Raw genomic sequence first — 25,050 nt, forward strand, 5'->3', positions numbered from 1 at the left:
ATTGACCTCTGGCCTCTATACATACTCATATCCGTGTATATTCTACCTGTGTACACATGTGTATCTTCACATACCTGAACATGCATACAAAAAGGCTAAAAAATATTTACTGTTTAAAATATGATAGAAAAGTCTAAACTATGATAAAATTTAAAAGAAACCGCTGCTAGCAATAAGTCACTCCATCGGATAGACTATTTGGGATTAAAGGGGCTATTCTTCTGCACCGGTCTCTTCCAAGGACTAGAATGCCTCTCTATGTGCCCACCTCCTGTGTTATGGTTCCTCCTCCCCACCCAACCATTCACCTCCAACTGAAACTACTCAAGTTTGCTTTTGACAAACAGTCCCAAGTCCGTCAACTTTCCTCAGCAGTATGGAGCAGAATGGCTATTTATGTGTTCTTCCCCAAGACCCGTTAGATGTGGGGCTCCTCATGGCTGCAGACCCGAACTCTGCAAATCCTCTAATGCAGTTGACCTACTAGCACTGGCTCTTTTGGTCTCGAAGTGTGGGAAATCTGAACGGAGAATGGCCAGAGAATTGGCCCTCAGGGCAATAGAGTAACCGGGAACCAGTGTCAGAAAAGAAAAGAAAAGAAAAGAAAAGAAAAGAAAAGAAAAGAAAAGAAAAGAAGAGAGAAGAGAGAAGAGAAGAGAAGAGAAGAGAAGAGAAGAGAAGAGAAGAGAAGAGGGAGGGGAGGGGGAGGGGAAGGGGAAAGGGGGAGGGGGAGGAGGGGGAGGAAAGGGAAAGGGGGGAAAGAAGAGAAAGGGAAAAAGGGAAAAAGGGAAAAAGGGAAAAAGGGAAAAGGGAAAAGAAAAGAAAAGAAAAGAAAAGAAAAGAAAAGAAAAGAAAAGAAAAGAAAAGAGAGAACATAGTTTCAGTCACACTTCAAATATAGCAGAAGGTTTGCAAGACAGCACAGCCATTAAAGTGCCTGCCACACCAAGCATTAGTTTGAATCTCCAGTATCCACATAAAATCCAGGTACCACAGTGCAGGTCAGGAACCCCATGGTTCTGTGAGTGTGTGTGTGTGTGTGTGTGTGTGTGTGTGTGTGTGTGTGTTCGAGTGTGTGTTTGTGTGTGTGTGTGTGGTGGTGGGGAGTGTTGGGCAAAAAGAAGATCAGATGATCCTTGGTCAATTAGACCTACCAGACCTACTAAATGATGAGCTTCCCGTCCAGGGTTCAGCAAAAGACTCTCTCCAGAGACATTAACAAAGTAAAACCGTTGAGGCAGACACTCAACCTTTGGCCTCCACAGGCCTATGCCACGCATGCGCATGTGCACACATCCACACAGGGCACACACACACACACACCACACTTAGTGGGAGGTTTGTGTAGAAAGAAGATTCAACCGTGTAGCTCCCCTAGAAATGGGTCATCTCCCTGGCTGGCAGAGAGAAGTTTCAACTGGTTAAGGCTTGCCAAAGCACTGCAGATCAAAAGGTTGGAAAAACCTTGAGTGCGGGACTTTTTAGATGTAGGACAGAGAGGGAGCCTTCTGGCTCAAAGAAGTGCGTGGTCTTTGTCAGTCACCACCCCTCTTATTCCCTGGTTCTCAGCCTAATCCTAACTGGCTCCTTTGCAACTGCTCTTCAGCCTGCTCACACTTGTGACTAGCCCCTTGTTGAGATCAGCCTTTCCCAAACAGAAGCAGTTAGGCTTCCCATCCTTGGCTCCACCCCGGCAGGAGACAAGACCGCCTAAACGCTAGCGGAGTTTCTTTACCCTTTATCCCCACCTGCCAGCTCAGCCCTGGACACTGGACCAGCCTGGGGGGCCCTCGTCCTCAGTTCTGCGGGAGGGGTTCCCCAAATCGTTTCTGTTTGATCTTCAAGACTGCGGCAGGGGGATAGCATCAGCAGACCACACAGTAAGTGCGTGGAAAGGAAATGTCTCTTTTAATTTATGATTTTCTTCCTCCCCACATTGACTTGCTCATTCTTCCAAGCCTTAGAATCCTGAATCTTCAGTAAGACTGCTAGAGAGGCTGTGTGTGACATCGTCTTTTGGAAAGAGCTGGAGTCAGCGGGTCCTGGACCTGCGGGATTCAGGAGGGCGGGGGACCCACACCTGTAGTCTCCGGGTATACGGGGACCCCCGGACTGAGGACCAAAGGGGTTTAGGGATGCAAAACCCACAGCATTATGGGAGCAGCTAGGTGGGCAGAGGGAGAGAGCTAGAACAAAGCCAGCAATTCTGTGTGGCGGCGGCGCAGTGGCGGCTAAGTCTCCTCGCTCCTCCGCTACTCGCCAGCGTCCTCCGGTCACCGCCCTCCCAAGCGCGGCGGAGCCGAGGCTGGTGGTGCGCGCGGGTGCCCGGAGGCCCGCCCCCAACGGCGGCGCGGAACCTGGAGCTGGCCGTGGTGCTGACGCGAGGCTCGGGCGCGCACTCGTTCCTGGCTCGGGCACGGCCGCGCCCTGCGACACTCCCCAGCCCCGGCGGTAAGTGGCTGAGGCCCCGAGAGGCTGCGTTGGTCCCTGCCTCGCTGGTCCTCATCGGGAGCTAGGGGGGACCGGGAAATGTTTGAATGCATTCTCTGTGATGGGTGGGAGAGTGAAGGGGCCCTAGATGGGCACTGCCTCCACTCCGCGGCGCCCAGAGAGGATGCGCGGGGCCTGGAGCTGAGCTCAGTGACTGGGTTAGGTTTAGGTTAGGGAATGCGAAAAACCCTGTCACCGCGACGAGGGGTCTGGGGAAGAACAAGTAAGATTATAGTGGTCCATCTGTCCATTTGGCAGAGCTCTCTAGGAGGACGTGGGCCAGGACCCTCACCCATAGGGCCCATTGTCTCCCCAGTGTGGGAGTGGGTGGTTCTCGCTGCAGATTCTATTTCTGCTTTATTACCATCCCCACCCCCATCCCAGAACACGAGAGCTTTTCCATGTCACTTGGGCCTTCACCACACCAGCAACAAGGCACTCTGCCACAGAGACAAACTACTGCCCCCTAGCCTTTGCTACCTCCTCCCCAACACCAATGAAGTCGCTGGGCAAGGTACCTCATCTAGGGCTGCTCTTCTTTAAATATGACACCTCTTCATACTTAACAGCCCGCTGTGACCTGCTAGGGTTTGGGGGAGGGGAGGGGCGAGCATTTCAAATGCTAAAACTACAGGCCATGTGGTCACTTGTTTTTCTTCTTAATTTTGCTCTATAAGATTTTTTTCCATACTAAAAGAAAAGAAGGTACAGAATTACATTCGGGGGGGGGGAGGGGTTAGAAAATCCGAGATAACTGATCAAAAAATTGTCACTATATGGAAAAAATAGAGAGGTCGCTTCGTGAAGTGTTAATTTTGTAGTAAACTCCTGTCCTGGTGTGCTGAGAGTCAGAAGCAGACACGAACATCTCCATGATCGCCTTTCTGCTGATCTCTGATGTAGTTTCAGATTCACATTCCTTTCCCCCCATTCTCTCTTGTCCCAAGTTTCCACTTTCACCTGTAGCTCCTCACACTCCGTCCAGGGTCCTTGGGTCAGCTATGGCCTCCTGACTGATCTCCTGGCCTGTTCCCATTGCTCTTTCAGTCACCGCTGCATCCATGTTTATATGTCTCTTTTCCTTGGGGCCTTTTGCAGGGTGTGTCCACTGTCTAGAATGCACTTTCTGTGTCTCCTTGGTCTTCTGCTGTCTTTTAGGTTTTCACATCCTTGAAAGAGAATGGATTAAATAAGTGTCCTGCATGGGTTCTGAGCTCATGGAATGCAAAGGTTCATATTAGAGGTGAGAGGCTGCTTAGTGTAGTTGGGGGCCTGTCTTTGAAAATTATTAGCATAAATTGCGTTTGTAGAAGTAAAGTTTCCAGACCCAATATCCTTTTTAGGAATCTGAAATGTGTGAAATTTCATCAAATGAAACATATGGTCAAGGTGTTTCAAACACATAAAACACTTCATTTAAATACGTAACACCATCTTAAACTGTCAGTAGTAGAGTTGGAGGTCTGAGCCTTAGAGACTTTCCACGGAGACTGGGAAGATGGTAACTTGGTCAGTAAAGAACTTGGGGCCTCTCAGATGACTTGGTGAGTTAAAAACACTTTCTGCAGTGCCTGATGACCTGAGTTGGATTCCTTGGGCCTGCACAGTGGAAAGAGAGATCAGACCATTGTAGCTTGTCTTCTGGCCTCCTCACATGCATCATGGTACCTTAGTGCATGCATGCACACATGCACACACAAACAGTAATAAAAATTTTGCTAAAACTTCAAGCAAGTCCAAGGAGCTGGTTTCAGTCCCCAGGAGCCACATAAAAATCCAGTCACGTGGCATAGACTTGAAATCTCTAAACTTAGGGAGATAGGTAGATCCTTGGGAGCTCACTGTCTAGTCAGTCTAGCTTGCTCAGGAAGCTCCAGGTCTCAGTGAGGGACTGTTTCAAAAGCAAAGTGGATGATGGCTCCTGAGGAATGAATGACACTGGAAGTTGACCTCTAATCTTCATGTCCACAGGTCTCTCTCTCTCTCTCTCTCTCTCTCTCTCTCTCTCTCTCCCTCCCTCCCTCCCTCCCTCCCTCCCTCCCTCTCCCTCCCTCCTCTCCCCCTTTCTCTTTCTCTCTTTTTTTCTCTCACACATACGCACACACACACTCATGCATGCACACACACATATAAAGATACATATACAACATACAATACACATATGCACATATACACACATACATGCACACGCATATACACATGCACATATAAACACATAGACATACACACACAGACACACACACACATGCAATAGTGTATACAATTGTCTGTTACAGTTGAAGCCCTGGACTTTGAAAACCTTTAAATCTTGCTCTAGAGTAAGCACTAGAATCAAATATAAGTGGTGGCTAAGCTCCGCAGACTACAAGGCAGGTACCACCTACTTCCTTTGGACCTGTCATGAGTTTACACGGACTGACAGGTTGTTAGCCACAGGGTTATAAAACAGAGTGCCTCTCAGATGACTTGATCTTGGTTTTTCTGACTGAGAAGCTAAAGACATTTAGCCTCTGCCCCCAGGCAGTGCTGGTTTAGTATCTGGCCGCTCACATAAATCCTTCTCTGCTTCCGAAAGCTGTTGTAGAAGGTGACTGCTCAATTAGCTTCCCATCGGGCAGAAGGCTCCCATTTCCAAAGAGAAGGGCTGGATAAAGTAACAGGATAGATTTCCAAAGACAGGCTGGATTAGACATTTTGATGTGAACACTGATTGAAGCGACAGGCCGCTGCCTAGGACTGAGGTCTCCAGTGTGCTGTCTTGAAGTTTGCTACTCGGTCTTATTGCATACACAGTGGCAATGAAGCTTATGAGGTCCTAGCTGTATCACTATAAGGGATACAGTCCAGTATACAGTCCTTTGTATCGTCGTCCTGGGAGGATCACATTCTAAGTTCAGAATGGAATGAAATGTCCACCCTTTCCTGATTTTAGCTCACGTGACCACGCTGCAGATTAGAAACTGGTATTTTTTTTTTTTTTCTGAAAGAGATCTCAGTCTAAACAGTTTAATTCTTACAGGTGCAAAATTTTATATACAGGGAAATAATCTTTAATGTAGCCGGATGAAATGACTTCCAGGGATACAGTAACTAAAATATGCTCGCTGAACACTGAGAGGCATGAATAAACTAGATATCCTGTAACAAATATCTCCTTTAAAATCACACGGTTTTCAAATATAAATGTTTCTAAATTACAAAGTTATAATTTTTCTAATTTGTGTTAGGCTTGCAACCTGAAGTCTTTACCTTCATTGTGTTTTCCAGAATTCCTAATGAGAACACATTTATTCATTTAAGTTTCTCACAAAAGATAGTTCTAGTGGGATGTGGTAGTACATAACCTGTAATCCTGGTACTCTAGAGGTTGAGGCAGGAGAATGAAGTATTCAAGGCTAGCCTGGGTTACTGAGTGATGAGAGGTTGAAGGAGGGAGGTAGAGATCTTGATCATTGGTTCAGGGGTTCAAGTCCCAGCTTTACTACCAATGGCTTAGTTTATTGGCTTTTCTGAAGTTGAATTTTAGAAAAGGAATTCTTTTAATTTTTAATGATGTGCATGCATGAGTGAGTATGTGCATGTATGAGTGAGTATGTGCATGTATGTGCAGATACCTGAAGAGGTGAGGAGACAGGGTCATACCTGCACCCCCTTCTCCCAGAACTGGGAGTTACAGGTGATTGTGAACTCCCTAGTGTGGGTTCTAGGAACCAAACTCTGCTCTTCGGAGAGAGCAGCACGTGCTCTTAACTGCTAAGTCATTTCTCCAGCCCTGAGCTCATACTTTGTAAAGTGATGATTACAGTAGTTTGTCCCTTGTAAGCGTAGGGGCCAAGCTTTCTGCTTGGTTAGGTGGGTAATAGCAATGCTCAAGTTGAGTCCCTTGCCACCAGACCCTGCATAATAAGCACTTTGCCATGTGCATTAGAGCTCACCAAACCTGTAAAGGAATGCGAGAGGCAGAATGCTCTGAGGAGAAATCTGCAGGGTCAGGATGGAAAAGGCTTGGGCCCTCGCCATCTCCCAACAAGCTGAACAGCAACCCTGATGCCTGAGGCACGGTGCCCACCCGTCTCCCAGGAGACTGAAAAGCCACCATGGCACCTGAGGCACGGTGCCCAAGAGCTATTGTGCTGTGATTAAAGGAGCCACACAGAGGGAGAGCTAAGCCTGTGCTCTGTGGCTCTCCTGAACAATGCAGACTACTTGTCTTGTCCCCCAGCCAAAAGTCCCAGATGTCACTTGGACGGGAGAAAGTGCTACCCCCCAGGTGCAAGCAGGTGGCAGCAGTGCAGTCAGCTTGCCCATGAGTCCCTGTGATGCTGGCTTTGCCCACTTGAAGCTGCATGCAGGGGCACTTCTGGGACTCTGGCCAGCCTGACTGCCAGATGGCTTTCATGCTGCCATCTAGAGGCAACCAGGAGGCTTCTTTGGGGCAGTTTATAGGGCTGAACCTGCTGCAAGCCCTCCTCACAGGCTGGGGCTGGGATGAACAAATGCAGGGGATGACCACAGAGCAGTCCTAGAGAGACCTCAGCCTCAACATCTCTAGCCAGGTGGACAGAGGCTGACCTTCAGGCCACAGGCAGAGAGAGTTTCTGCTAGGGCTGGGGAAAGAGCTCAGAAGGTTCTCCAGCCATGCGCTGGTTTTCCATTTCTTGCTAGGGTCCTCTGGCTCTATACATCTACCCTAAGGGCTGCATGTTCTAAACCAGATTCTTCTCTTACAAGCCAGCCCTTTGGTCTCTAGTGTCAGGACTCCCGTCCTGCCTTCTTTTTATGTGACTCCTGAAGCCTGGCATTCCCCCCCCCCCCTTTGGAAGACTCTGACTCCACTTCTAGAACAGCCTCAGGCTCTTTGGTCAGCCTCTTGTGGTTCCTTTCTCCTCATCGATTCTGCAAGTCCGGCCTCCTTAATGTCCCTGCTTCCACACACTCACCAGAAGACTCAAGTGCTTCTGGGATCCCGGGATACAGCCAGGGAAGGCCCAGCTATGACAGAACAATCAAGTCACTAGCACATTCACCACCCAGCAAAGCCCCCGACTCCCAGTGCTGACTGTAGCATCTTCTGCCATGAACTCAGCCTGGTCACCAGAAACCATCTCTAGATGGACTCCAGGCGATATCTGTCAGTGACAGCTGCCTGCCTTTCTGGTCCATGATATTCTGTGACATGTGCTGTGCCTTGCTGCCATGAGATTCCCTCCTCCCCTGGCTCATGCTTTGCAAACCCTGTGAGATTTTTGGCTGCCTCTTGCTTGAGAGCCTCGGTACAGACTGAGTCTTACTTTCCCCAGCAGATGCCTGGTCCTCCCTTGATGCTTCAGGCCTGGGAGGCATCCTACTTCCCCAACTCCTCCATACTATATACTCAGAAGGCTGAGATGCTCCTCCTGAGGATGTGGTAAGGGTAGGTGCTATGTGACTTTTCTTGGGGTGAGCGAAACAAACATCAATTTGCCAGACTAAATAAATCATTCCACTGTAGCCTGATTTTCGAACCAGCATCTTCATTGGGTAACTTCTAACAGTGTAGGCAGGGTGTCCCTTTGGGTGGTGGTGACTCCAAGGCTGTTTGCATAACTTGCAGGAAGCTCAGCTGGTTATCATTGTTACTGCTTGTATAGCCAGGAGTGTGTGTGCCCTTGTGAGTCTTGTAAATTTCAGGATATTGCAGGATTTGTTTACTTTCTATGGGTTAAGGAGCCTTCCCTGGCTGCCCAGGAGAGAGTGTTTCAGTTGGGAAGGAATAGCCTCATAACAGATAGAGGGTGTTGTTATTGAATTCCTGGGCCTGGAAATGGGAACCTGAATTGACTGGAGAGCTCAAAGAGTGCTTGGGCAACTTGAAAACGTAAAAGGTGGCATCCTGTTCCTCTTTCTTCTTTCCCTCTCCATGGAGAATCCACTAGGGCTAAAGCACCGGAATCCATCAAGTCATGTGAGCAGGGGCAGGCTGGCCTTTCAGAGCCTACAGACTTTATAATTTTTGCACACAGCACTGGCTTACTTTCTCCTCCTCCTCCTCCTCCTCCTCCTCCTCCTCCTCCTCCTCCTCCTCCTCCTCCTCCTCCTCCTCCTCCTCCTCCTCCTCCTCCTCTTCTTCTTCTTCTTCTTCTTCTTCTTCTTCTTCTTCTGTTTTTGCTTTTTTGTTTTTTTGAGGCAGGGTTTCTCTGTGTAGCCCTGGCTGTCCTGGAACTCTGTAGACCAGGCTGACCTCGAACTCAGAAATCCACCTGCCTCTGCCTCCTGAATGCTGGGTCCTTCTTCTTTTTTAAAGATTTTTTTATTTTATATATGTGAGTATGCTGTCGCTGTTGCTGTCTTCAGACGCACCAGAAGAGGGCATTGGATTCCATTGCAGATGGTTGTGAGTCACCATGTGGTTGCTGGGAATTGAACTCAGGACCTCTGGAAGAGCAAGCAGTCAGTGGTCTTAACTGTTGAGCCATGTCTCCAGCCCCTGGCTTCCCTTCTTGTTGCAGTAATAATATACCTTCCAAAAGCAACTTAAGAATGAGTCTGTTTTGGCTCACCGTTTGAGGGGATGGTGGTAAGGCTTGGTGACAGGAGCAAGAGGCTGGTTGCTTCTGGTCACACTGTATCTGCCATCAACAAGCAGAAAGAGTGAACTGCTACTTCTCCGGGTGTCATCTCCTTTTTCCATTGAGTCTGGGGTCCATGGCATGCTCTCCAAATCCAGGGTGCACCTTTCCATCTCAAATGACCCAATCTTAAAACATCTCTCACAGACACACCAAAAGAAGTGTTTTCATGAGGATTCTAAATCCAGGCAAGCTGACAGTAAACCGTAACCATCACAGATACTATGTGCCCTCTGCTTTCTTCCACAGTGGCAAGAAGACTGTCAACATGGAGCTGAGGAGAGGAAAGACCTTCATCAAATCTAGCGTGCAGATTTCTCACGAGAAACTCATAGACTCACCAGCCAAGGAGGACCCAGACAAGTGGCCACTGTCGCTGGGAGAGCAGCAGCGAGCCTATGGCGAGAAGAGCTCCCAAACAAGTCCCTGTTCCCAAGGATACGGCCGGTGCCCCAACAAAGAGGTCCTGTCTGATCCTGAAGGGGGTCCCGTGCCCCTCTGTGGAACCACCTTCAAGTTGGTGCGCAAGAGTAAGACTCATGACAGTGTTCCAGGGGCTGTGAAGGCGGCGGCCCCCACAGGGCAGATGGTAGGTAGCACAAGCTTCTCAGAGACCCCAGGAGGTCAGCGCATGATCGACTACCGCCACTTTGTGCCCCAGATGCCCTTCGTGCCAGCTGTGGCTAAGAGCATCCCAAGAAAAAGGATTTCTCTGAAAAGGTCCAAGAAGTGCTTTCGAAACCTATTTCACATGCGCAGAAGCAAGACTGAGAACTTGGCCTCGCTCTCAGCCAAGGGGAAGAACCTCTCACCCTCCGGGGTCCCAGCGCAGCAAGGCACGGCTTTCCTCTCCATGGGTGAGGGGCTGGGGCTGGACAGCCTATGCCAGGACCTGTCTGACAGTGAGTTTCTACATGACTCACCCTTTGACCTCTGCAGCGCCCTGTGTGAGGATGTGGCCTCACTGAAAAGCTTCGATTCACTTACAGGTTGTGGGGAGATCTTTGCAGATGGGAGCTCGGTGCCATCTGTGGAGCTGAAGGACGGCCCAGAGAGCCCAGCCCATTCACCTCAGGCTCTGGACTGCAAGACTCCCTGTGGCCCCGCCCAGGGTGGTATGGAACAGCTGATGTCACCTGCCCAGAATGAAGCATCAGACTTCAACAAGTTCTGGGACAGTGTGAATCGCTCTGTGCAGCAGCAGCAGCGTGCTCTGATGGGCCCATGGTTGACGAGTCCCGAAGGGACAGAAACAGACCAGACCAGGCTAGACACATCTGGATTAGCTGAACTACCCCTGTTCCCTTGCAGGGGTCCCCCCAGCGGTTCCAAAGCCAGCTCCATAGACACAGGTACCCCCAAAAGTGAACAGCCAGAATCTGTGTCCACAAGCGATGAAGGTTACTATGACTCCTTCTCTCCAGGCCTTGAGGAGGAGAAGAAGGAAGCTGCGAGCCCAGGCACGCCTGCAGCCACTTTCCCCAGGGACAGCTACAGCGGGGACGCCCTCTACGAACTATTCTATGACCCCAGCGAGGCCCCTGTTGGCCCAATCCTGGATGATGACTGTGTGTCTGAGAGTCTCTCGGGGCCTGCCCTAGGGACCCCGTTGTCTATGTGCAGCTTCCGGGTGGGAGCCGAGGAGAACCTGGCCCCAGCGCCAGGCCCTGACTTGCTCAGCCAGGGTTTCCTACAGAGTACCTGGAAGGGCAAGGAATGTTTGCTGAAGCTCTGTGACACAGAACTTGCCATTACCATGGGCATTGTCAACTGGCTGCGCAGAACCCCACCGGCCACTTCCCCTACCCCTGCATCTACCCCTGCCCCTACCCCTGCCCTTGTCCTTAGGGAGCCTGCTGCCCCACCTGACCCCCATAGAGTTCTCAGAGGAGCATCAGTGGGTGTGAAAGGCAGGGAAGACCAGGCCACGACATGCTTTCCACCCAGCAGGCAGGAGCCCTGGGCACATTCAGGAACCAAAAACTTGCTTGTTAGAGAGTGTGAGGTCTTAGGAGAGCCTGCAAGGGGTAGTAAGACTCCATCTAAGGATGACTCTCTAGAGGAAGGAACACAAGACTTCTCTGAAGGCCAGTCCTCCTCTGAAGCTACCATGACAAGCATTTCTGGGAACAACAAAGCTGTGACCTCTGCCACCTGTCTCAGCTCACAGAAGGAACTTGGGACACCTGGAAACCTGAGGTATTCTCAAGGCCCCTTAAGACCAGGGCACAGAGGAAGTGCTCTTGATCCAGGGCCCATGCTCGTAGGCTGTGTGACCCATGTGGCAGCCCTGCAAATCTATCCAGACAGCAATTCTCCCAGACAGGATAAGGGCAATGGGCTCTTCTGGAAGCCTCAGGCTTGGGGTCCCAACATTCTGCAAAAGAACCCAATAAGCAGCAAGCCCAATGAAGCAGCTGGCTGTGGCCTCTCCTCCTCAGCCAGCCCACAGGACCAGAAATGCCGTGACCTATTCCTGGACCTGAACCAGCTCAAGTTGGAACCCTCCAGGCTAGGCCCCCAAGCCTGTTCCTCTGTAGACAGCCAACCTCAGCAGCTCTGCCCCAGGGCTCCAGAGCAAGTGCCACATAGGGGTTCAGTGGGGTCCTGAGCTACTCTGGGCCCCTGGTGCCCAGTCTCTGCGGCTATTGTCCAGAAGTCCTGTGGCTCTCTTTGGACAGTGAACAGCGGTAAGTCGCTCCTTCCCTTGGGCCATGAAATGTTTCGATGGCCTTCTGACCTGATATGGACTTCATGTGGATAACCAGAAGTGTGGACTTACAAGCTGGCAGTGGCGCAGGCTCACCTACAGGATGGGCTCACACACTTCAGGAGCTGCATACGCATGGCCTCATTCAGGAGAACCAAGGACCAGAATCTTCATCTTTATTTATTTATTTTCTGGTGTAAGGATTGTGTTTGGGGTAGAGATGGCCAAGCTCAGGCATGTGGGGAGGAGGGGTAGAGGATCAGATGAAGGGATCCCTGCCTGAGCCTGGGGCTAAAGACTGATGGGAGCTGCCGGCACCTCACACCACAAGGACAGACGACGGCCAGAAAGCAGTTCACGTTGTAAAGGAAGACAGGGGTAGCCAATCCATCGGCTTGAGGTACAGGAAAAGGATGAGAGCCGTGCACGGCTCAGGAGGCAGAACATCTCATGAGGCTGAGTTCACAAGGACCCGCAGGTTTCATCCAAGTCTACTCTTTACCCAGGAAAGGAGAACAAGATACACCGCAGTGTCACAGTGCTTCTGTTTGGGAATGGCAAGGACCAGTCCTATCTTAGCAGGAGCCTGGGGCCTCCAGCATGGTATACGTGCACAGCTTTGCCAGGGCTGACCAGACCCTGCCTGACCAATAGGTTCTCTCCTAGTGATTCTGTGCACTTCCTTCAGCTTGTTCTCTGAGGCCTTGGGTGGGAGGATACCCACTGTTCTCCCCACCTCTGCCATTCTGCCTTGGAGTTGCAAAGGCCTTATCTTCTGCCCTTTCCACTCCCAGCGTGGCCATCTCGCCTCCAGGGAGCTCTCTGAATGAAGCTGTGCTCACCACCCCAACCCAAAAGCAACACACGCACCGAACCCAGACATCCAGAAACAGGAAAGGACCTGCTGGCTGCTATCCCCAGGAAGGGTAGATATCATTTTTGACCCAGCCTGAGGGCAGGGACAGAGGGTCCATCCTCCTTGTCAAGGATTTGATTCTACCTCAGCAAAAAATAACACAGTGGCAGGCAGAGGATAAGGACTTGACAGGTAGCTGTAAAACTTGTCACCCGGACCATATGTAGGCAGGTTCCTGGAGAGGCCACACTTCATACAGAGCTCCTGTGGAGAGGTACAGGAACTACAGGTAAGCACTGAAGTCCCATTGATATCACATGTTCAGGGCCCAAGGGCTCCACTTCAGGCGAGAAAGTCTCTTGTGACCATTGGGACCAACAGCTCTCTAAGGCTGCCTACTGTGTGCGGATGAGGGCTGTAGGTTAAAAACAGATATCAAGGTTGTGGCCATGTGGACCTGGACACAAGAAAGCACGGGGCCGTTCACCTGGGAAGCCACATCTTCTTCTAGGACCCAGACTCCATCATGACATCATAATGACATCACTGAGCCTGGCTTTGAGTAAGTGACAGATAGAAGAACATTCTGCATGACCCCTGCAGCAGTATGAGGTAAATTATGCTCATTTTCAGACCAGGCACAGCTTGTGTGATCTTTCTATGGACATACACAAGTAGTGAGTGCAGGTAGGGGGTTCAGATCCCTTCCAAACCCTACTATGAAAGCTCTGCTATGCAGTAGGTTCTGGAACATTCCACTGGTTTCCCTCAGCTGATACTCCCAGAGCCTTCAGCCCTTTCTTCTTCCAGGCCACACATGCCTGAGCACCGTAGGGTGCCAACCACATGTCTCTGTGAACGGGTTGAAAGCTCAGTAAGGAACCACTCAACCCGTCACAGCCTTTGGGGCTCGGTACTGTACCTGACAGAGAAAGTGCTCAGTAAATACTTTTTTTTTGAAAGAATGTATTGTCAAGATGTTGTGTGTTGTTTTCTGCTCTCTTGGTGACTCTGGGACTCATATTTAGAGAGAAGCAGTACTGAGGTTTAACAGGAACTTGGGGCTGGTGAAGTGGGTCGGGGGTAACGTGCCTGCCACACAAGTGTGATGACCTGAGTCTAGAGCCCCAGCAGCCACATAATAGTCAGCTATGTCAATGTGGGCCTGTAATCCCAACACGGGCAAAGAAACAGAGATACATGCATCTCTGAAACTCAGTGTCCGGATGGACACACACACACACAGAGACACATAAACACACACACACACACATGCACACACAGACACATGTGCACATACAGACACACACACTCAACATGCATGCATATACACACACACAGACATACATGCACATACAGACACACACACTCACACATTCATGCATACACACACAAAAACACATAAACACACACATACATGCACGTGCACACACACATGCATAGGCATAAATGTGCACACATACATACAGACATGCATGCACACATGCATATGAATACATGCACATGAATGCATGTACACACATGTACACACATACACACACACACACCGGGAGTCTGTTTGAAATCCAGATCTCTTCCCATAGCAGAGGATAGTGTATACTTACTGTGACTTGTGATGCATAACCTTGAAGTGATGGAGATTAAACCATTCAGACTCAAGAGCACAATACATTACAGAATCAACATGGTTGCAGATCCAATGTGGTCTACAGTGGTTTAGCAACAGAGCGATAGGAACTCAGGGCTGTGGTTCTGTCTTTGTAAAGGGAATACTTTACACACGCAGCACCCCTGAGGTTTTTCTTCTGGGTCTGTGCTAGATCCAGGGTCAGGGAGAATGGAGGAGGCTCTTTTGATTCTGGATCATCTTTCTCAACACCCAGCCCTCAGGATGACCTCTGTCAGGCAAAACAAGTACCAACACAGGCAGGCTCCATGTGTGACCCACTGGAAAGGGACTTTAGGGTCAGCTAAGGTGCTAATCAAGTTCTGGAAATACAAGAAATCTGCCTCCTCCTCTACTGAGTTTCCTGGTCATTTTTCTTTCTTTTATATGTGACTATGTGGATGGAGTATATGTATGCATGTGTGTATGTGTGCATGTGCATGCATGCGTGCGTGCGCATGTGTGCAGGTTTATGTGCCCATGAGTTGCACACCTGGAAGCCAGGGACAAATTTGAGGGTAGACGTTGGTCTCCTGTCCTATATCACTCTTCACTTATTCCTTTTAGGCAGGGCCTCTCAGTGAACCTGAAGCTAAGCGGACACAGCAACAGTCCTCCCGTCTCTGCTTGCCATAGCTCTGGGTATACAAGTATATGTGGTCATACCCAGATTTTTATGTGGTTGCTGGACATAGAAACCCAGATCTTCAAGTCTGTGCAGCCTCGGTCTCTCTCTGGCTATTTCTGCACAACTAATTCATGTATGACTATGGATTTTATAGAACCCTGGGAGGGCAAGTGAGGATAGAGCCCTGGGGATGGGGCATGCCAAGTGAGGCCTAGAGTAGGTGAGAGGGAGGAGCGATTTGGTGCAGGGCATGGAAGGAGTCTGAGAGATCTTAGCATGGAAGGTGTGAAGGCAGGACAAGCAGAAGGCTCCTGCAAGGAGCAGTTCTCAGCTTCCTATTTTCTACTTTATCGTTTTATTTCATGTGATAGAGGAAATGCATGAGGGGCTGGAGAAATGGCTCGGCCATTCTCACAGTCCACACTGCACTTGCAGAGCACCTGACTTTGGTTGCCAGCACCCACGTCAGGTCCCTCACAGCCACCTGTAATGCCAATGCCAGGGATCTGAAGCTCATGGCATCTGCCTCCGCTGGTACCTGTGCTCAGGCATACATATCCCCACGCAGGCACAGGCATATGGATAACGAAGACTAAAAAAATAAAGTCTTAAAAATGAAAGGAAGAAATGCACAGGGGAAAAAAGAGGGGAGGGTGTTGTACGGCATAGGAAGCCAAATAGTAAGCAAATTTCTGTCCTTTATCCTTCTGGTTGTTTGAATGAGAATGGCTTCCATTGGAGCCATCATAAATTGAATGCTTAGTCACCAGGGAGTGGCATTACTTGAAAGGATTATAAGGACTAAGTGCCATTGCATACACTAGCAAGCGTTTGCTGAAAGAACCCTGATATAGCTCTCTTGTGAGACTAGGCCGGGGCCTAGCAAACACAGAAGTGGATGCTCACAGTCAGCTATTGGATGGACCACAGGGCCTACAATGGAGGAGCTAGAGAAAGTATCCAAGGAGCTAAAGAGATCTGCAACCCTGTAGGTGCAACAACATTATGAACTAACCAGTATCCCGGAGCTCTTGACTCTAGCTGCATATGTATCAAAAGATGGTCTAGTCGGCCATCACTGGAAAGAGAGGCCCATTGGACATGCAAACTTTAAATGCCCCAGTACAGGGGAACACCAGGGCCAAAAAGTGGGAGTGGGTGGGTAGGGGAGTGGGTGGGGGAGGGTATGGGGGACTTTTGGGATAGCATTGGAAATGTAATTGAGGAAAATACATAATAAAAAAATATTTAAAAAAAAAAAAAGAAGAAGAAGGACTAAGTGGTGAGGCCATGTTGGAGGAAGTATGTGGCCTGAAAGAAGAAAGGGGTTGGTTCCAAAAGCCCATGCCAAGTACACAGTCTCTTTTTTAGCCATTGGATCAGGATGTAAGCTCTCAGCTACTTCCCCAGCCCAGTGAATGCTGCCATGTTTCCCACCAGGATGATAGACTAAACCTCTGAAACTGTAAGCAAGTCCCTAATTAAATGTCTTCTTTTATAAGAGTTGCTATGGTCTTAGTGTCTCTTCACACAGATAGGATAGTGACCAAGATACTCCTTTACCCCGCTGAAGCATGGAGGTCAGAGGAAAACTTGTTGATTTTAAGAATCAAACTCAGGTTGTTAGGCTTGTGTAGCAATATCTTGTATCCTCGGAGACATCTTGTTAGCCCAAAGAAGTGTTTTTAAATTTTAACACATTGTAATTCTTTTTAAAATAAGCAACATACAGGATCCTAGAATCCTGTCTGGTTGTCCTGGGGTCCTGGTGTTGATACTGTGTTACTGGTAGTCATTGTCTGGATCATTTGTATATCAGGTTCCTGATGTCTGTTTCAAAGAATTGAAATGTACACGCAGATGGGAAAGCAGCAATGGATTTTATTCAAAAGCAAGAGTACAAGGTAGTTATGTTCTAAGGGTGCAGTGTGCTCTAATGAGATTGTTCAAGAGCTCCAGGTTACATCTAGGGCTGCCATTTATAGGTCCTAGAAAATGAATAGTTGGCTGTTAGGGGTAGGGTTCTGATAAATCAAAAATACATAAATACATTGTAGCAGGGCTTGGTGGCCATGACTTTAACTCCAGCACTCAAGAGGCAGAGGCAGGGGCAAGAGATCTTTGAGGCTAACTCTATAGAGTGAGTTCCAGGACAGCCAGGGTTATACTGAAAGACCTTGTCTTGGGGGGGGGAACAGAAGCAGGAGAAGGAGGAGGAGGAGGGAGAAGAGGAAGAGGAGGAGGAAGAAGAGGAAGAAGAGGAAGAGGAAGAGGAGGAAGTGAAGTGTGCATTGTAAGCCTTGGAACAACCACTAACATTTTTAAAAGGATCATAATGATACGATGAGGTAAAAATAAAAATAGAATCATGTAAGGTATCTAACACTAAAGAAAACAGGATACAGAAGAAAGCCTTTTAAAAACCCTGAATAGAAAATTAATATGTGAACTAATGGTATTCATGGTAGGAAATGGTAGATTTTACTCCAACAATGCCAACAGTTACTTTAAATCGGAATATAAGATGAAAAAAAAAACCAATAATAACACTGGTAAAAATATTTAAAGACCCATCTACCTGCTGTTGGGAATAAGCTCACCTGAAGTATACTGACCTTGCTAGGTTAAGGGTAAAGGACAGAGGAAGAGACTCCCTGCAAACAGCAGAAGGTCAGCAAGGTGGTAGACCACTGTGCCTGCTGCATGGCTAACCTTGTCAACTTGATAAGACCTAGAATGACCAAAGCAACTCACCTCTAGCAGGTCTGTGAGAGTGTTCCTAGGAAGGGTTAACAGAAGGGAGCTGCTACCTCAGAGTGGGCTGGCTGCACCTTTTGCCTGCTGGTCTAGACTTAGAAAGGGTCATATAAAAGCAGTGTCTTCTGTTTCTCTTTTTGCTTCTTGCTGGTATGCTTATCCCTCTAGTCACTGTGGCTACCATCCTCCACTGACATGAGCTTCTTCAGCTTTTCAGACTCACTAGGAGCTTTTCAGAAACGCTTCAGGCCTTCAGTGCCAGACTGGAGTTGCTGAGACCTCCAGTTCCATGTACTGAGCTTCACAGTCCTCTAAGAACACAGGCGCCCATTACTGAGCTACCCAGCCTGCGTTGTGTAAGTCAGTCTAATAAATCTCCTTATATGATAGTATCTTAGTCATTGTTCTATTGCTGTGAAGAGACACCATGACCACAGCAACTCTTATAAAAGGAAGCTTTTAGTTGGGAGCTTGCTTACAGTTTCAGAGGCTTAGACTATTATCAGCATGGTGGGGAGCGTGGCAGGGCATGCAGGCAGGAATGATGCTGAAGAAGTAGGTGAGAGTTCTACATCCTGACCCACAGGTAACAGGAGGAGAGAGAAAGGTGGGAAGAGTGAGGAAGGGAAAGAGAAAGAGCGACAGAGATAGAGCAAGACAAAGAGAGAGAGACATAGAGAGTTAGATAAAAACAGAGACAGAGATCGGGCTTTTGGTAGGCTTTTGAAACCTCAAAGCCTACCCCACCCAGTGACTCATGTCCTCTAACAAGGCCATACCTTTTAATCCTTCTAATCCTTTCAAACAGTTCCATTCCAAATGACTAAGAATTCAAATATATGAGCCTACGAAGGCCATTCTTATTCAAACCACCACAAACCCACCACAAACATTCGATGGGGTCTGCGCCTTTAAAGAACCCTGCCTAATTTGTGTGCCTTCTTACCAAAGAGAATGGTATAAAGAAGGGAAGCATAGCCCTTCACTAAGCATCCGTGATCCAGTTTGCCCCCAAAGGACACCATTCCCTTATGTTTGTGGGGTCATTCCAGCTTGCTGTGGGCCCTTCGGATGCTGCTGCTGCTGCTGAGCTGTCTCCTGGTACATCTGTGACTTAACTTACCTCACCTGTCTACCATGCTCTCTGTACCACAGAGGTAGGTATTCCACACAACTGCTCACTGCATCACCAAGTATAAAACCCAACTATTGAAACCAGATACCCATCCACAGAGGTGTGGACAAAGAAAATGTGGTAAGCATACAAGATGGGATTAGGAGCACATCATTGTCCAGAAAATGGAAGCAACTGTGGAAGATACATTCAGTGAATCGAGCCAGCTACAGTAGAATGGTGTAAATCATTATACATGCACAGATTTGAAGTAATTCTGTCTATAGAGACAATGGGGACCAAGAGGATGGAAAGGGGGTGACAATAGGGAGGAGAGTGAGATACAAAAGAAATAAACTCCTCTTATATCCATGTACAAAATCTTTTCCAAAAAATGTGGGGACTGGAGAGATGGCTACAATGTTAAGAGTCCTCATTGCTCTTTCAGAGGACCTGGATTTGGTTCCTAGTAACCACATATTAACTAAGAATCCGAGTCTCACTCATTAAGGCTACATGGTAAGGATTGGAGAGACAGCTCATGAGTTAAATGTACTGTGTGCTCATGCAGACAACCTGGGTTCCAGCTCCTGTACCCACATAGTGGTACACAACCATCAGTGATTCCAGTTCAAAGGGATCTAAAGTCCTCTTCTGGCCTCCATATCCACTGCACTCACAAAAACCATGGCCATATATTGAGTCAAAATACCCCTCCACCCACCATCACAGTAAACCGAAAAACAAACAAACATCTACACAGTGAGACCCTCCATTTAAAAAACAAATTTATAAAAGCTGGAATAAAAATGACAATGATACATCACAGCTTTAGAGGTGGCGGAAGGTGGAAGAATGGACTTGAAAAAACGATGTTGTGCAGAGCTCATGCAATAAAGCCTCAGGCATAGCTAACTTTACTCAGAGCGTCAGACAATTCAGACTCTGAGAGTGAAGAGAAATCCCTTGTGTAAAAGTTCTCATGAATTCAAGGTGTGAAAAATCACAATGACAAACCACACATGGCAAACCATGTTTTCCATACAGGCATAAATGAATAACTACAGCAAGAAACACTGAGTATACTGAATTGGAGTGACGGCTCTCGGCTATCCACAGGAGGAGCACAAAACACATTGCAAGCTGCAGCAGAACAGGGTGTTCTTGGTTTCAGCTGCCTTTTAAAAATTGTCTATTTCCTTAATCCTAAAGCTTTTCTACTGATCCCTTCAAGTATTCAGCCCTGAAGCCTTTGTGTAGCAATCTTAGGACAGGAAAGCACGAGTGGACCTGTTTGAGAGGGGAAAACAGGAGATACTGTGGGCAAGAAAAGGGAGGCATAGTATGTAATGCATATGACATAACATCAGAGAGAGAAAATAGTTAAGCTTGGAAGGATACCCACATGTGAGGGTCAGGAAAGTGAACAGGCCACTGGGAAGAGGATGGAAATATGACATAATCCTTGCACAAGTACACACACATACAAGCCTGCATACACACACACACACACACACACACACACACACACACAGCCATAATGAAACACATTTAATTGGTTTACAAAAAGAAACCTAAAATAGATCATAATTAAAAAAAAAAACCATACAGGGCTAAAATAGGGCAAGGATTTAATGAGGATAGATATTCAAGTTTAAAGACCCACACGGCATCCCCAGATCCCAATGAAAAAGGCTTATGATATAGCACAAGCCAACAGCAAAGTGTGAAGTAGAGACAGCAAAATTGAGTAAAATATCCAAGGTAAGCTAGATGAATATATGCCCCAACCAAAACCAGCAGAGACTGTAGAACAGCAAGGTGGAAGGAGAGAACTTATCTTCAAACTTTTCCTCTGACTACATGTGACCCTTAGGGTGAGTGCCCAGCACACCAACCCACTTACTCACACTAAGAAATGCACATGTGCACAGAGATGTACATACAACCACAGACATGAAAGCAAAGGTAATTAAAGATTAAATGTTATGATCAACTTTATAGTGATCAGAAGCACTAGTGTTGAGAAGGATTGGTGTGTTTGACAGGGAAAAGTGACCTACAGGGGGATTTGCATTTCTCCTGACACAGCGACAAGCTTTGTTCAGCACTGGAATCATAGCTCCAATGCAGGAAATAACTGTTCCGATCCTTATTCAATTCCAAACACATGCTATAAAGTTCCCAAGTTCTACTCTACAAATTCATGAATTGTATGGGGTAAAAAGTTTAGTACATCCATTAATCAACTCTGAAAACAAGAAATTCATTAAATTGGGGAAATCAATCAACAATCAAAAACAAAGACCCAGAACCTGTAGCTACCATTGGGAATTTCAACTCTGCAGTCTGCTCCATGGATTGGATCTGGACCACTAAGCCTGGCTTGGGATGTTAAGAGAGCTGCCAGTTCACCTGTTTCTCTTCTCTGCATTCCGGAAAGTCTACAAAGACAATTACTTAACACACCAGCTTGGGCGGTACTGCTGGTACAGGCCTTAATTCCAGCAGTCAGAAGCAGAGGCAGGTGAAACACTGTGAGTTGGAGAGCAGCCTGGTCTACAGAGTGAATTCTAGAACAGCCAGGGCTACACAGATAATCCCTGTCTCAAAACAATCAAAATCACCAGTCAGCCCTTTGAGGGCTTAGGGAGAGGGTGTAGGTCACTAAGGATATCTCCAGCATGTCACCTGGCTCACTGTGCTACCTGGGCTGGTGAGGGAATGAAGAAAGGACAGACACAGAGACACATGGACAGTGAAGCTGGGATCATCTGGGTTCTCTAACATTGCTATGACTCCAGGAATCTCAGGCTGCTAATTAGGGCAAACACAGGAGGAGGGGTTAGCTCGACTGGGTGGGAGTTCATGAGCAGTACCAGCCTATATCCAAGGGGAAACTTATAGTTACTAGAATTTGCACTTACTGATCAATCATTCATAAACAACAATGATTGCACTCCAGAGCAAAGCTTTGCATTGTTCTTGAGCCTGTCCCATAAATGGTTTTGCCAATTTGGGATAGGACAATTGATCTCCCAGTCCTAGGAGAGCCATGTCCACGTCAAAATAGACAATTCCTCGGAACTTCGGCCTTTCAACATTCTCTTGCTCCCTACACAAAAGCAAAACCACTAGGGACCATTTCACTAACAGGAGTGAGTACCAGTCAGGGCCTCTCTCTGCCTAGCCATAAGCTTCCCTCAATCTGTACCAGACAGATCCACTCCACCTAGGGAACACGGAGCTCCAGCCTGCAATCCTCCAGGCCCTCACTTCTGAGTCAAATAGTTCTTGAAACAGCTACAGGGAACAACCATCTGCTTTTGACACTTAGACAATCTACCTGAGTACCTGCCTCTGGTGACATTTCACCTGGCCCTAGCACTACTCTTTCTATTTGTATTGTGTACAAGGGTCCTAGTCAATTTGTCAACAACACAAGCCTAAGAAATCTGAAAGAGGGAAATGTGATTGAGAGAACGCCTACATCACATAGCCTACAGGAAAGATGTGGGCAGTTCCTTCATCAGTAACTGCTATGGGAGTGTGGAATCTCACTGGGGGAAGTGCCACTAGTGGGCAGCATGTCCTGAGCAGGAGAGTCAGGTCAGCAATCCAGTCAGCAGCCCTCCTCTATAGGCTCTCTTTCACTTCCTGCCTCCAGGTTCCTGCCCTGTTTGAGTCCCTGTCTTGTCTCCGGTGCAAAGATGGCCAATGATCTGGAAACCTGAGTACCTGAGTCTCATGAACCTTTTGTGTCCCATGTTTCTTTCAGTCCTAGTGTCTGTCACATTGATGCAAAGTAACCTATGGCAGATTTGTATTTATTCGTACACTGGTCCTCAACAGGCAGTGAATGTTCCATTGTTGCGCTCACCTCGTCCAGCAAGGAAAAACCGCAACACGGTCGGATTCTTCTCAACAGCTTTATTGCAGGAACTCAGGGAGGACTGCTTATATACACCCCAGCACTGGGGAGGGCTATGTGTCCTCCTGGGATTGTTCAGTCCGCCCGCACTTTAATTTGCATGCACCTGCTGGGGAGGGGTTGGCGCCAGATTTGGGCTAGCGCCTGCGCAGTGACGTTGTTTATGGCGACAGTGTACCGGAGACCGGCGCAAGGTGGCTACATTCCATGGCAAAAGATGAAGAAGGAAGGGAGGCTGATAGACCCACCTTCTTGGAGAAAGGGGATTGGTGGGCAGAACTTTGGGGGTTGGGCTAGTACTAACTACCAGAAGCTATAGTTTAGTATCAACTATCCCACTGCCCAAGATGAGATACTCAGATATGCAGCCTTTATCTCCACATGACATTTCTCACTTAGGGGCACGGTGGTCTCAAGACAGGGTTTCTCTGTGGACCTGACTGTCCTGGAACTCCCTCAGTAGGCCAGGTTAGCCAGGAACTCAGAGATCCACCTGCCTCTGCCTCCCAAGTGCTGGAATTAAAGGTGTGCACCTCCGCCACAGGGCTTCCTCATGGCATTTCTAACAGTCCAACTACCAAATGTGGAGAGCCCAGTGACCATCCACAGCCACCAGGCACAGGGACAGTGGCAGATGGGATGCAGGCCCTGTGGCCTAAGGAAACAAAATTTCAGGGGGGCAGGAGGAATACATTTCAGATATACTACACAGCAGGGTGATGGCCATCCTAATGCAATCTTTTCTAAGATGTTCAGAGCAACTGCCAGCTTCCTCTGGCCCTAGCACCTTAAGGAGACAGCATGGAGACCCATAACCCCAGAGTTTGAGGGAAGTGGGTAGAGAATCAGTCAACTTTGGATTCTTTCCAGAGTTCAATCATAATGTCTCCATATTTTGTGTGCAAGAGCCAGCCTATTGCCCTCCATAGTTGAACTTTAAAGCAGCAAGAAGTATTAAGACTGTAGTTGACCTGGCCCATGATACAGGTCCTATACTGCATAAAATGCACCAAAAATGCCCTTGGGAAAGAATATGAAGGTGGCCTGAGGAAGCAGATCTAGAAGTCCTCTGTCCCTTTCCAGAAGGCTCTCTACAAGCTGAAACAGGAGTCTGGACACATCCCTGTCTCCTATAATTTTTTATAACTGAAATTAAGTATAGCAAATACTTAAACTTCAGTTAGAGCATAGACAGAGGTAGCTTCTTGTCAGGTGTCATCACACCAGTAAAGGCATGTGGGGGAAACACCAAGCCTTTGTCCTCAGCCTCTAAAAGAACTGTAAGGTCTAGTGAAAGAATGCTAGTATGAGTGTGCCGTTCTGCCACCCAGAACGACAGCTGTGTGTGAGACCTTTCTAGTGTCCAAAGTTTTGCTTGATGCACAGCTCCATGCCTCTGAGAATGTGATACTGCTGTCTGAGGGAGGACAGGCATGGCTGAACAGAACAGCTCCCACATGCTGCTCTCTGGGAGGCCATATTCAAGCACAGACCTAGGACAGTCACAGTGATCTGAGAGGATTGAAGAAACAAAGGACAGCCCTCAGTACAGCGGAGTGAATATACAGCCAGGTGCAAACAAGCCCTTAAGGACCTGTGTCCTGTGATATGAAATTGCTCCTGGCAGCTTGGTAGTAATTAAAGAACTTGAAATTCTGTGTAGCTGGGCCCTCACCAAGTATCCAGAACTGCTGTTCCCCTTCCCATGCATGGGTCATGAAAGCCCAGCCTTCCTTGTGACAGAGGCTGACATCAGGCCCTGAGGCAGTGAGCACCTCAGAAGAATACATGGGGGAGGTGATGCTGGTGGTGTCCTAGGTCTGCTGTGCCTATAGAAGGAGGGAGGAGTATCTCAAGGAATGATAGGATGTGGGGTTTGCTTAATTGGCCTCTGCCTCCAAAGAACAACCTGGTGAGGACCTGTCACCTCTGATGAGACAGGTGCCCCCTCATGAGCTCCACTCTAGTCTTCTCCCCAGGAGGGCAGTTAACCATCAAGGCAGGATGCTCTCTACTTTGGAAGAAAAGAGTTAGAAAGGCTTTCAACCTCCTCTGAGACTTCTGCAACTTTGAAAAAGTGCTTCCCATAAGGAGATAAGGCGGTGCCCCTGAAGGGAGAGAAAGCGCTGGCTTAGGATAAGTCCTCAGGCTCATCAGATGTTCCACACCAAAAATTCATTCATTCATTTGTTCATTCATTCATTCTCTCTGTCTCCCTACCTTTCCCTTCCTCCCTCTCTCCTGCCCCCCTCATGCCTCCACCCTTCCCTCTCTCACTGAAGAAAAAGAA

At 48.1% G+C, this 25,050-nt stretch overlaps 1 protein-coding gene across 3 annotated transcripts; it reads left to right on the plus strand.

Annotated features, from left to right (window-relative positions):
- Positions 1 to 1,591: 1,591 nt before the first annotated feature.
- Positions 1,592 to 13,629, plus strand: Amer3 (APC membrane recruitment 3). 3 transcript variants are annotated; one of them, XM_006495820.3, is made up of 2 exons: positions 1,592 to 1,880; positions 9,348 to 13,629. In XM_006495820.3, exon 2 carries the CDS (start codon positions 9,367 to 9,369, stop codon positions 11,707 to 11,709), a length of 2,343 nt encoding a protein of 780 aa, XP_006495883.1. In that variant the 5' UTR covers positions 1,592 to 1,880; positions 9,348 to 9,366; the 3' UTR covers positions 11,710 to 13,629. The 3 variants fall into 3 exon arrangements, with proteins under 3 accessions (XP_006495883.1, NP_998892.1, XP_006495884.1); NM_213727.2 differs by lacking the exon at positions 1,592 to 1,880 and adding an exon at positions 2,378 to 2,451; XM_006495821.4 differs by lacking the exon at positions 1,592 to 1,880 and adding an exon at positions 2,454 to 3,733.
- The last annotated feature ends 11,421 nt before the right edge of the window (positions 13,630 to 25,050 follow it).

Source organism: Mus musculus, chromosome 1, assembly GCF_000001635.26.
Source record: "Mus musculus strain C57BL/6J chromosome 1, GRCm38.p6 C57BL/6J".
In the NCBI taxonomy this organism is placed as follows: domain Eukaryota; kingdom Metazoa; phylum Chordata; class Mammalia; order Rodentia; family Muridae; genus Mus; species Mus musculus.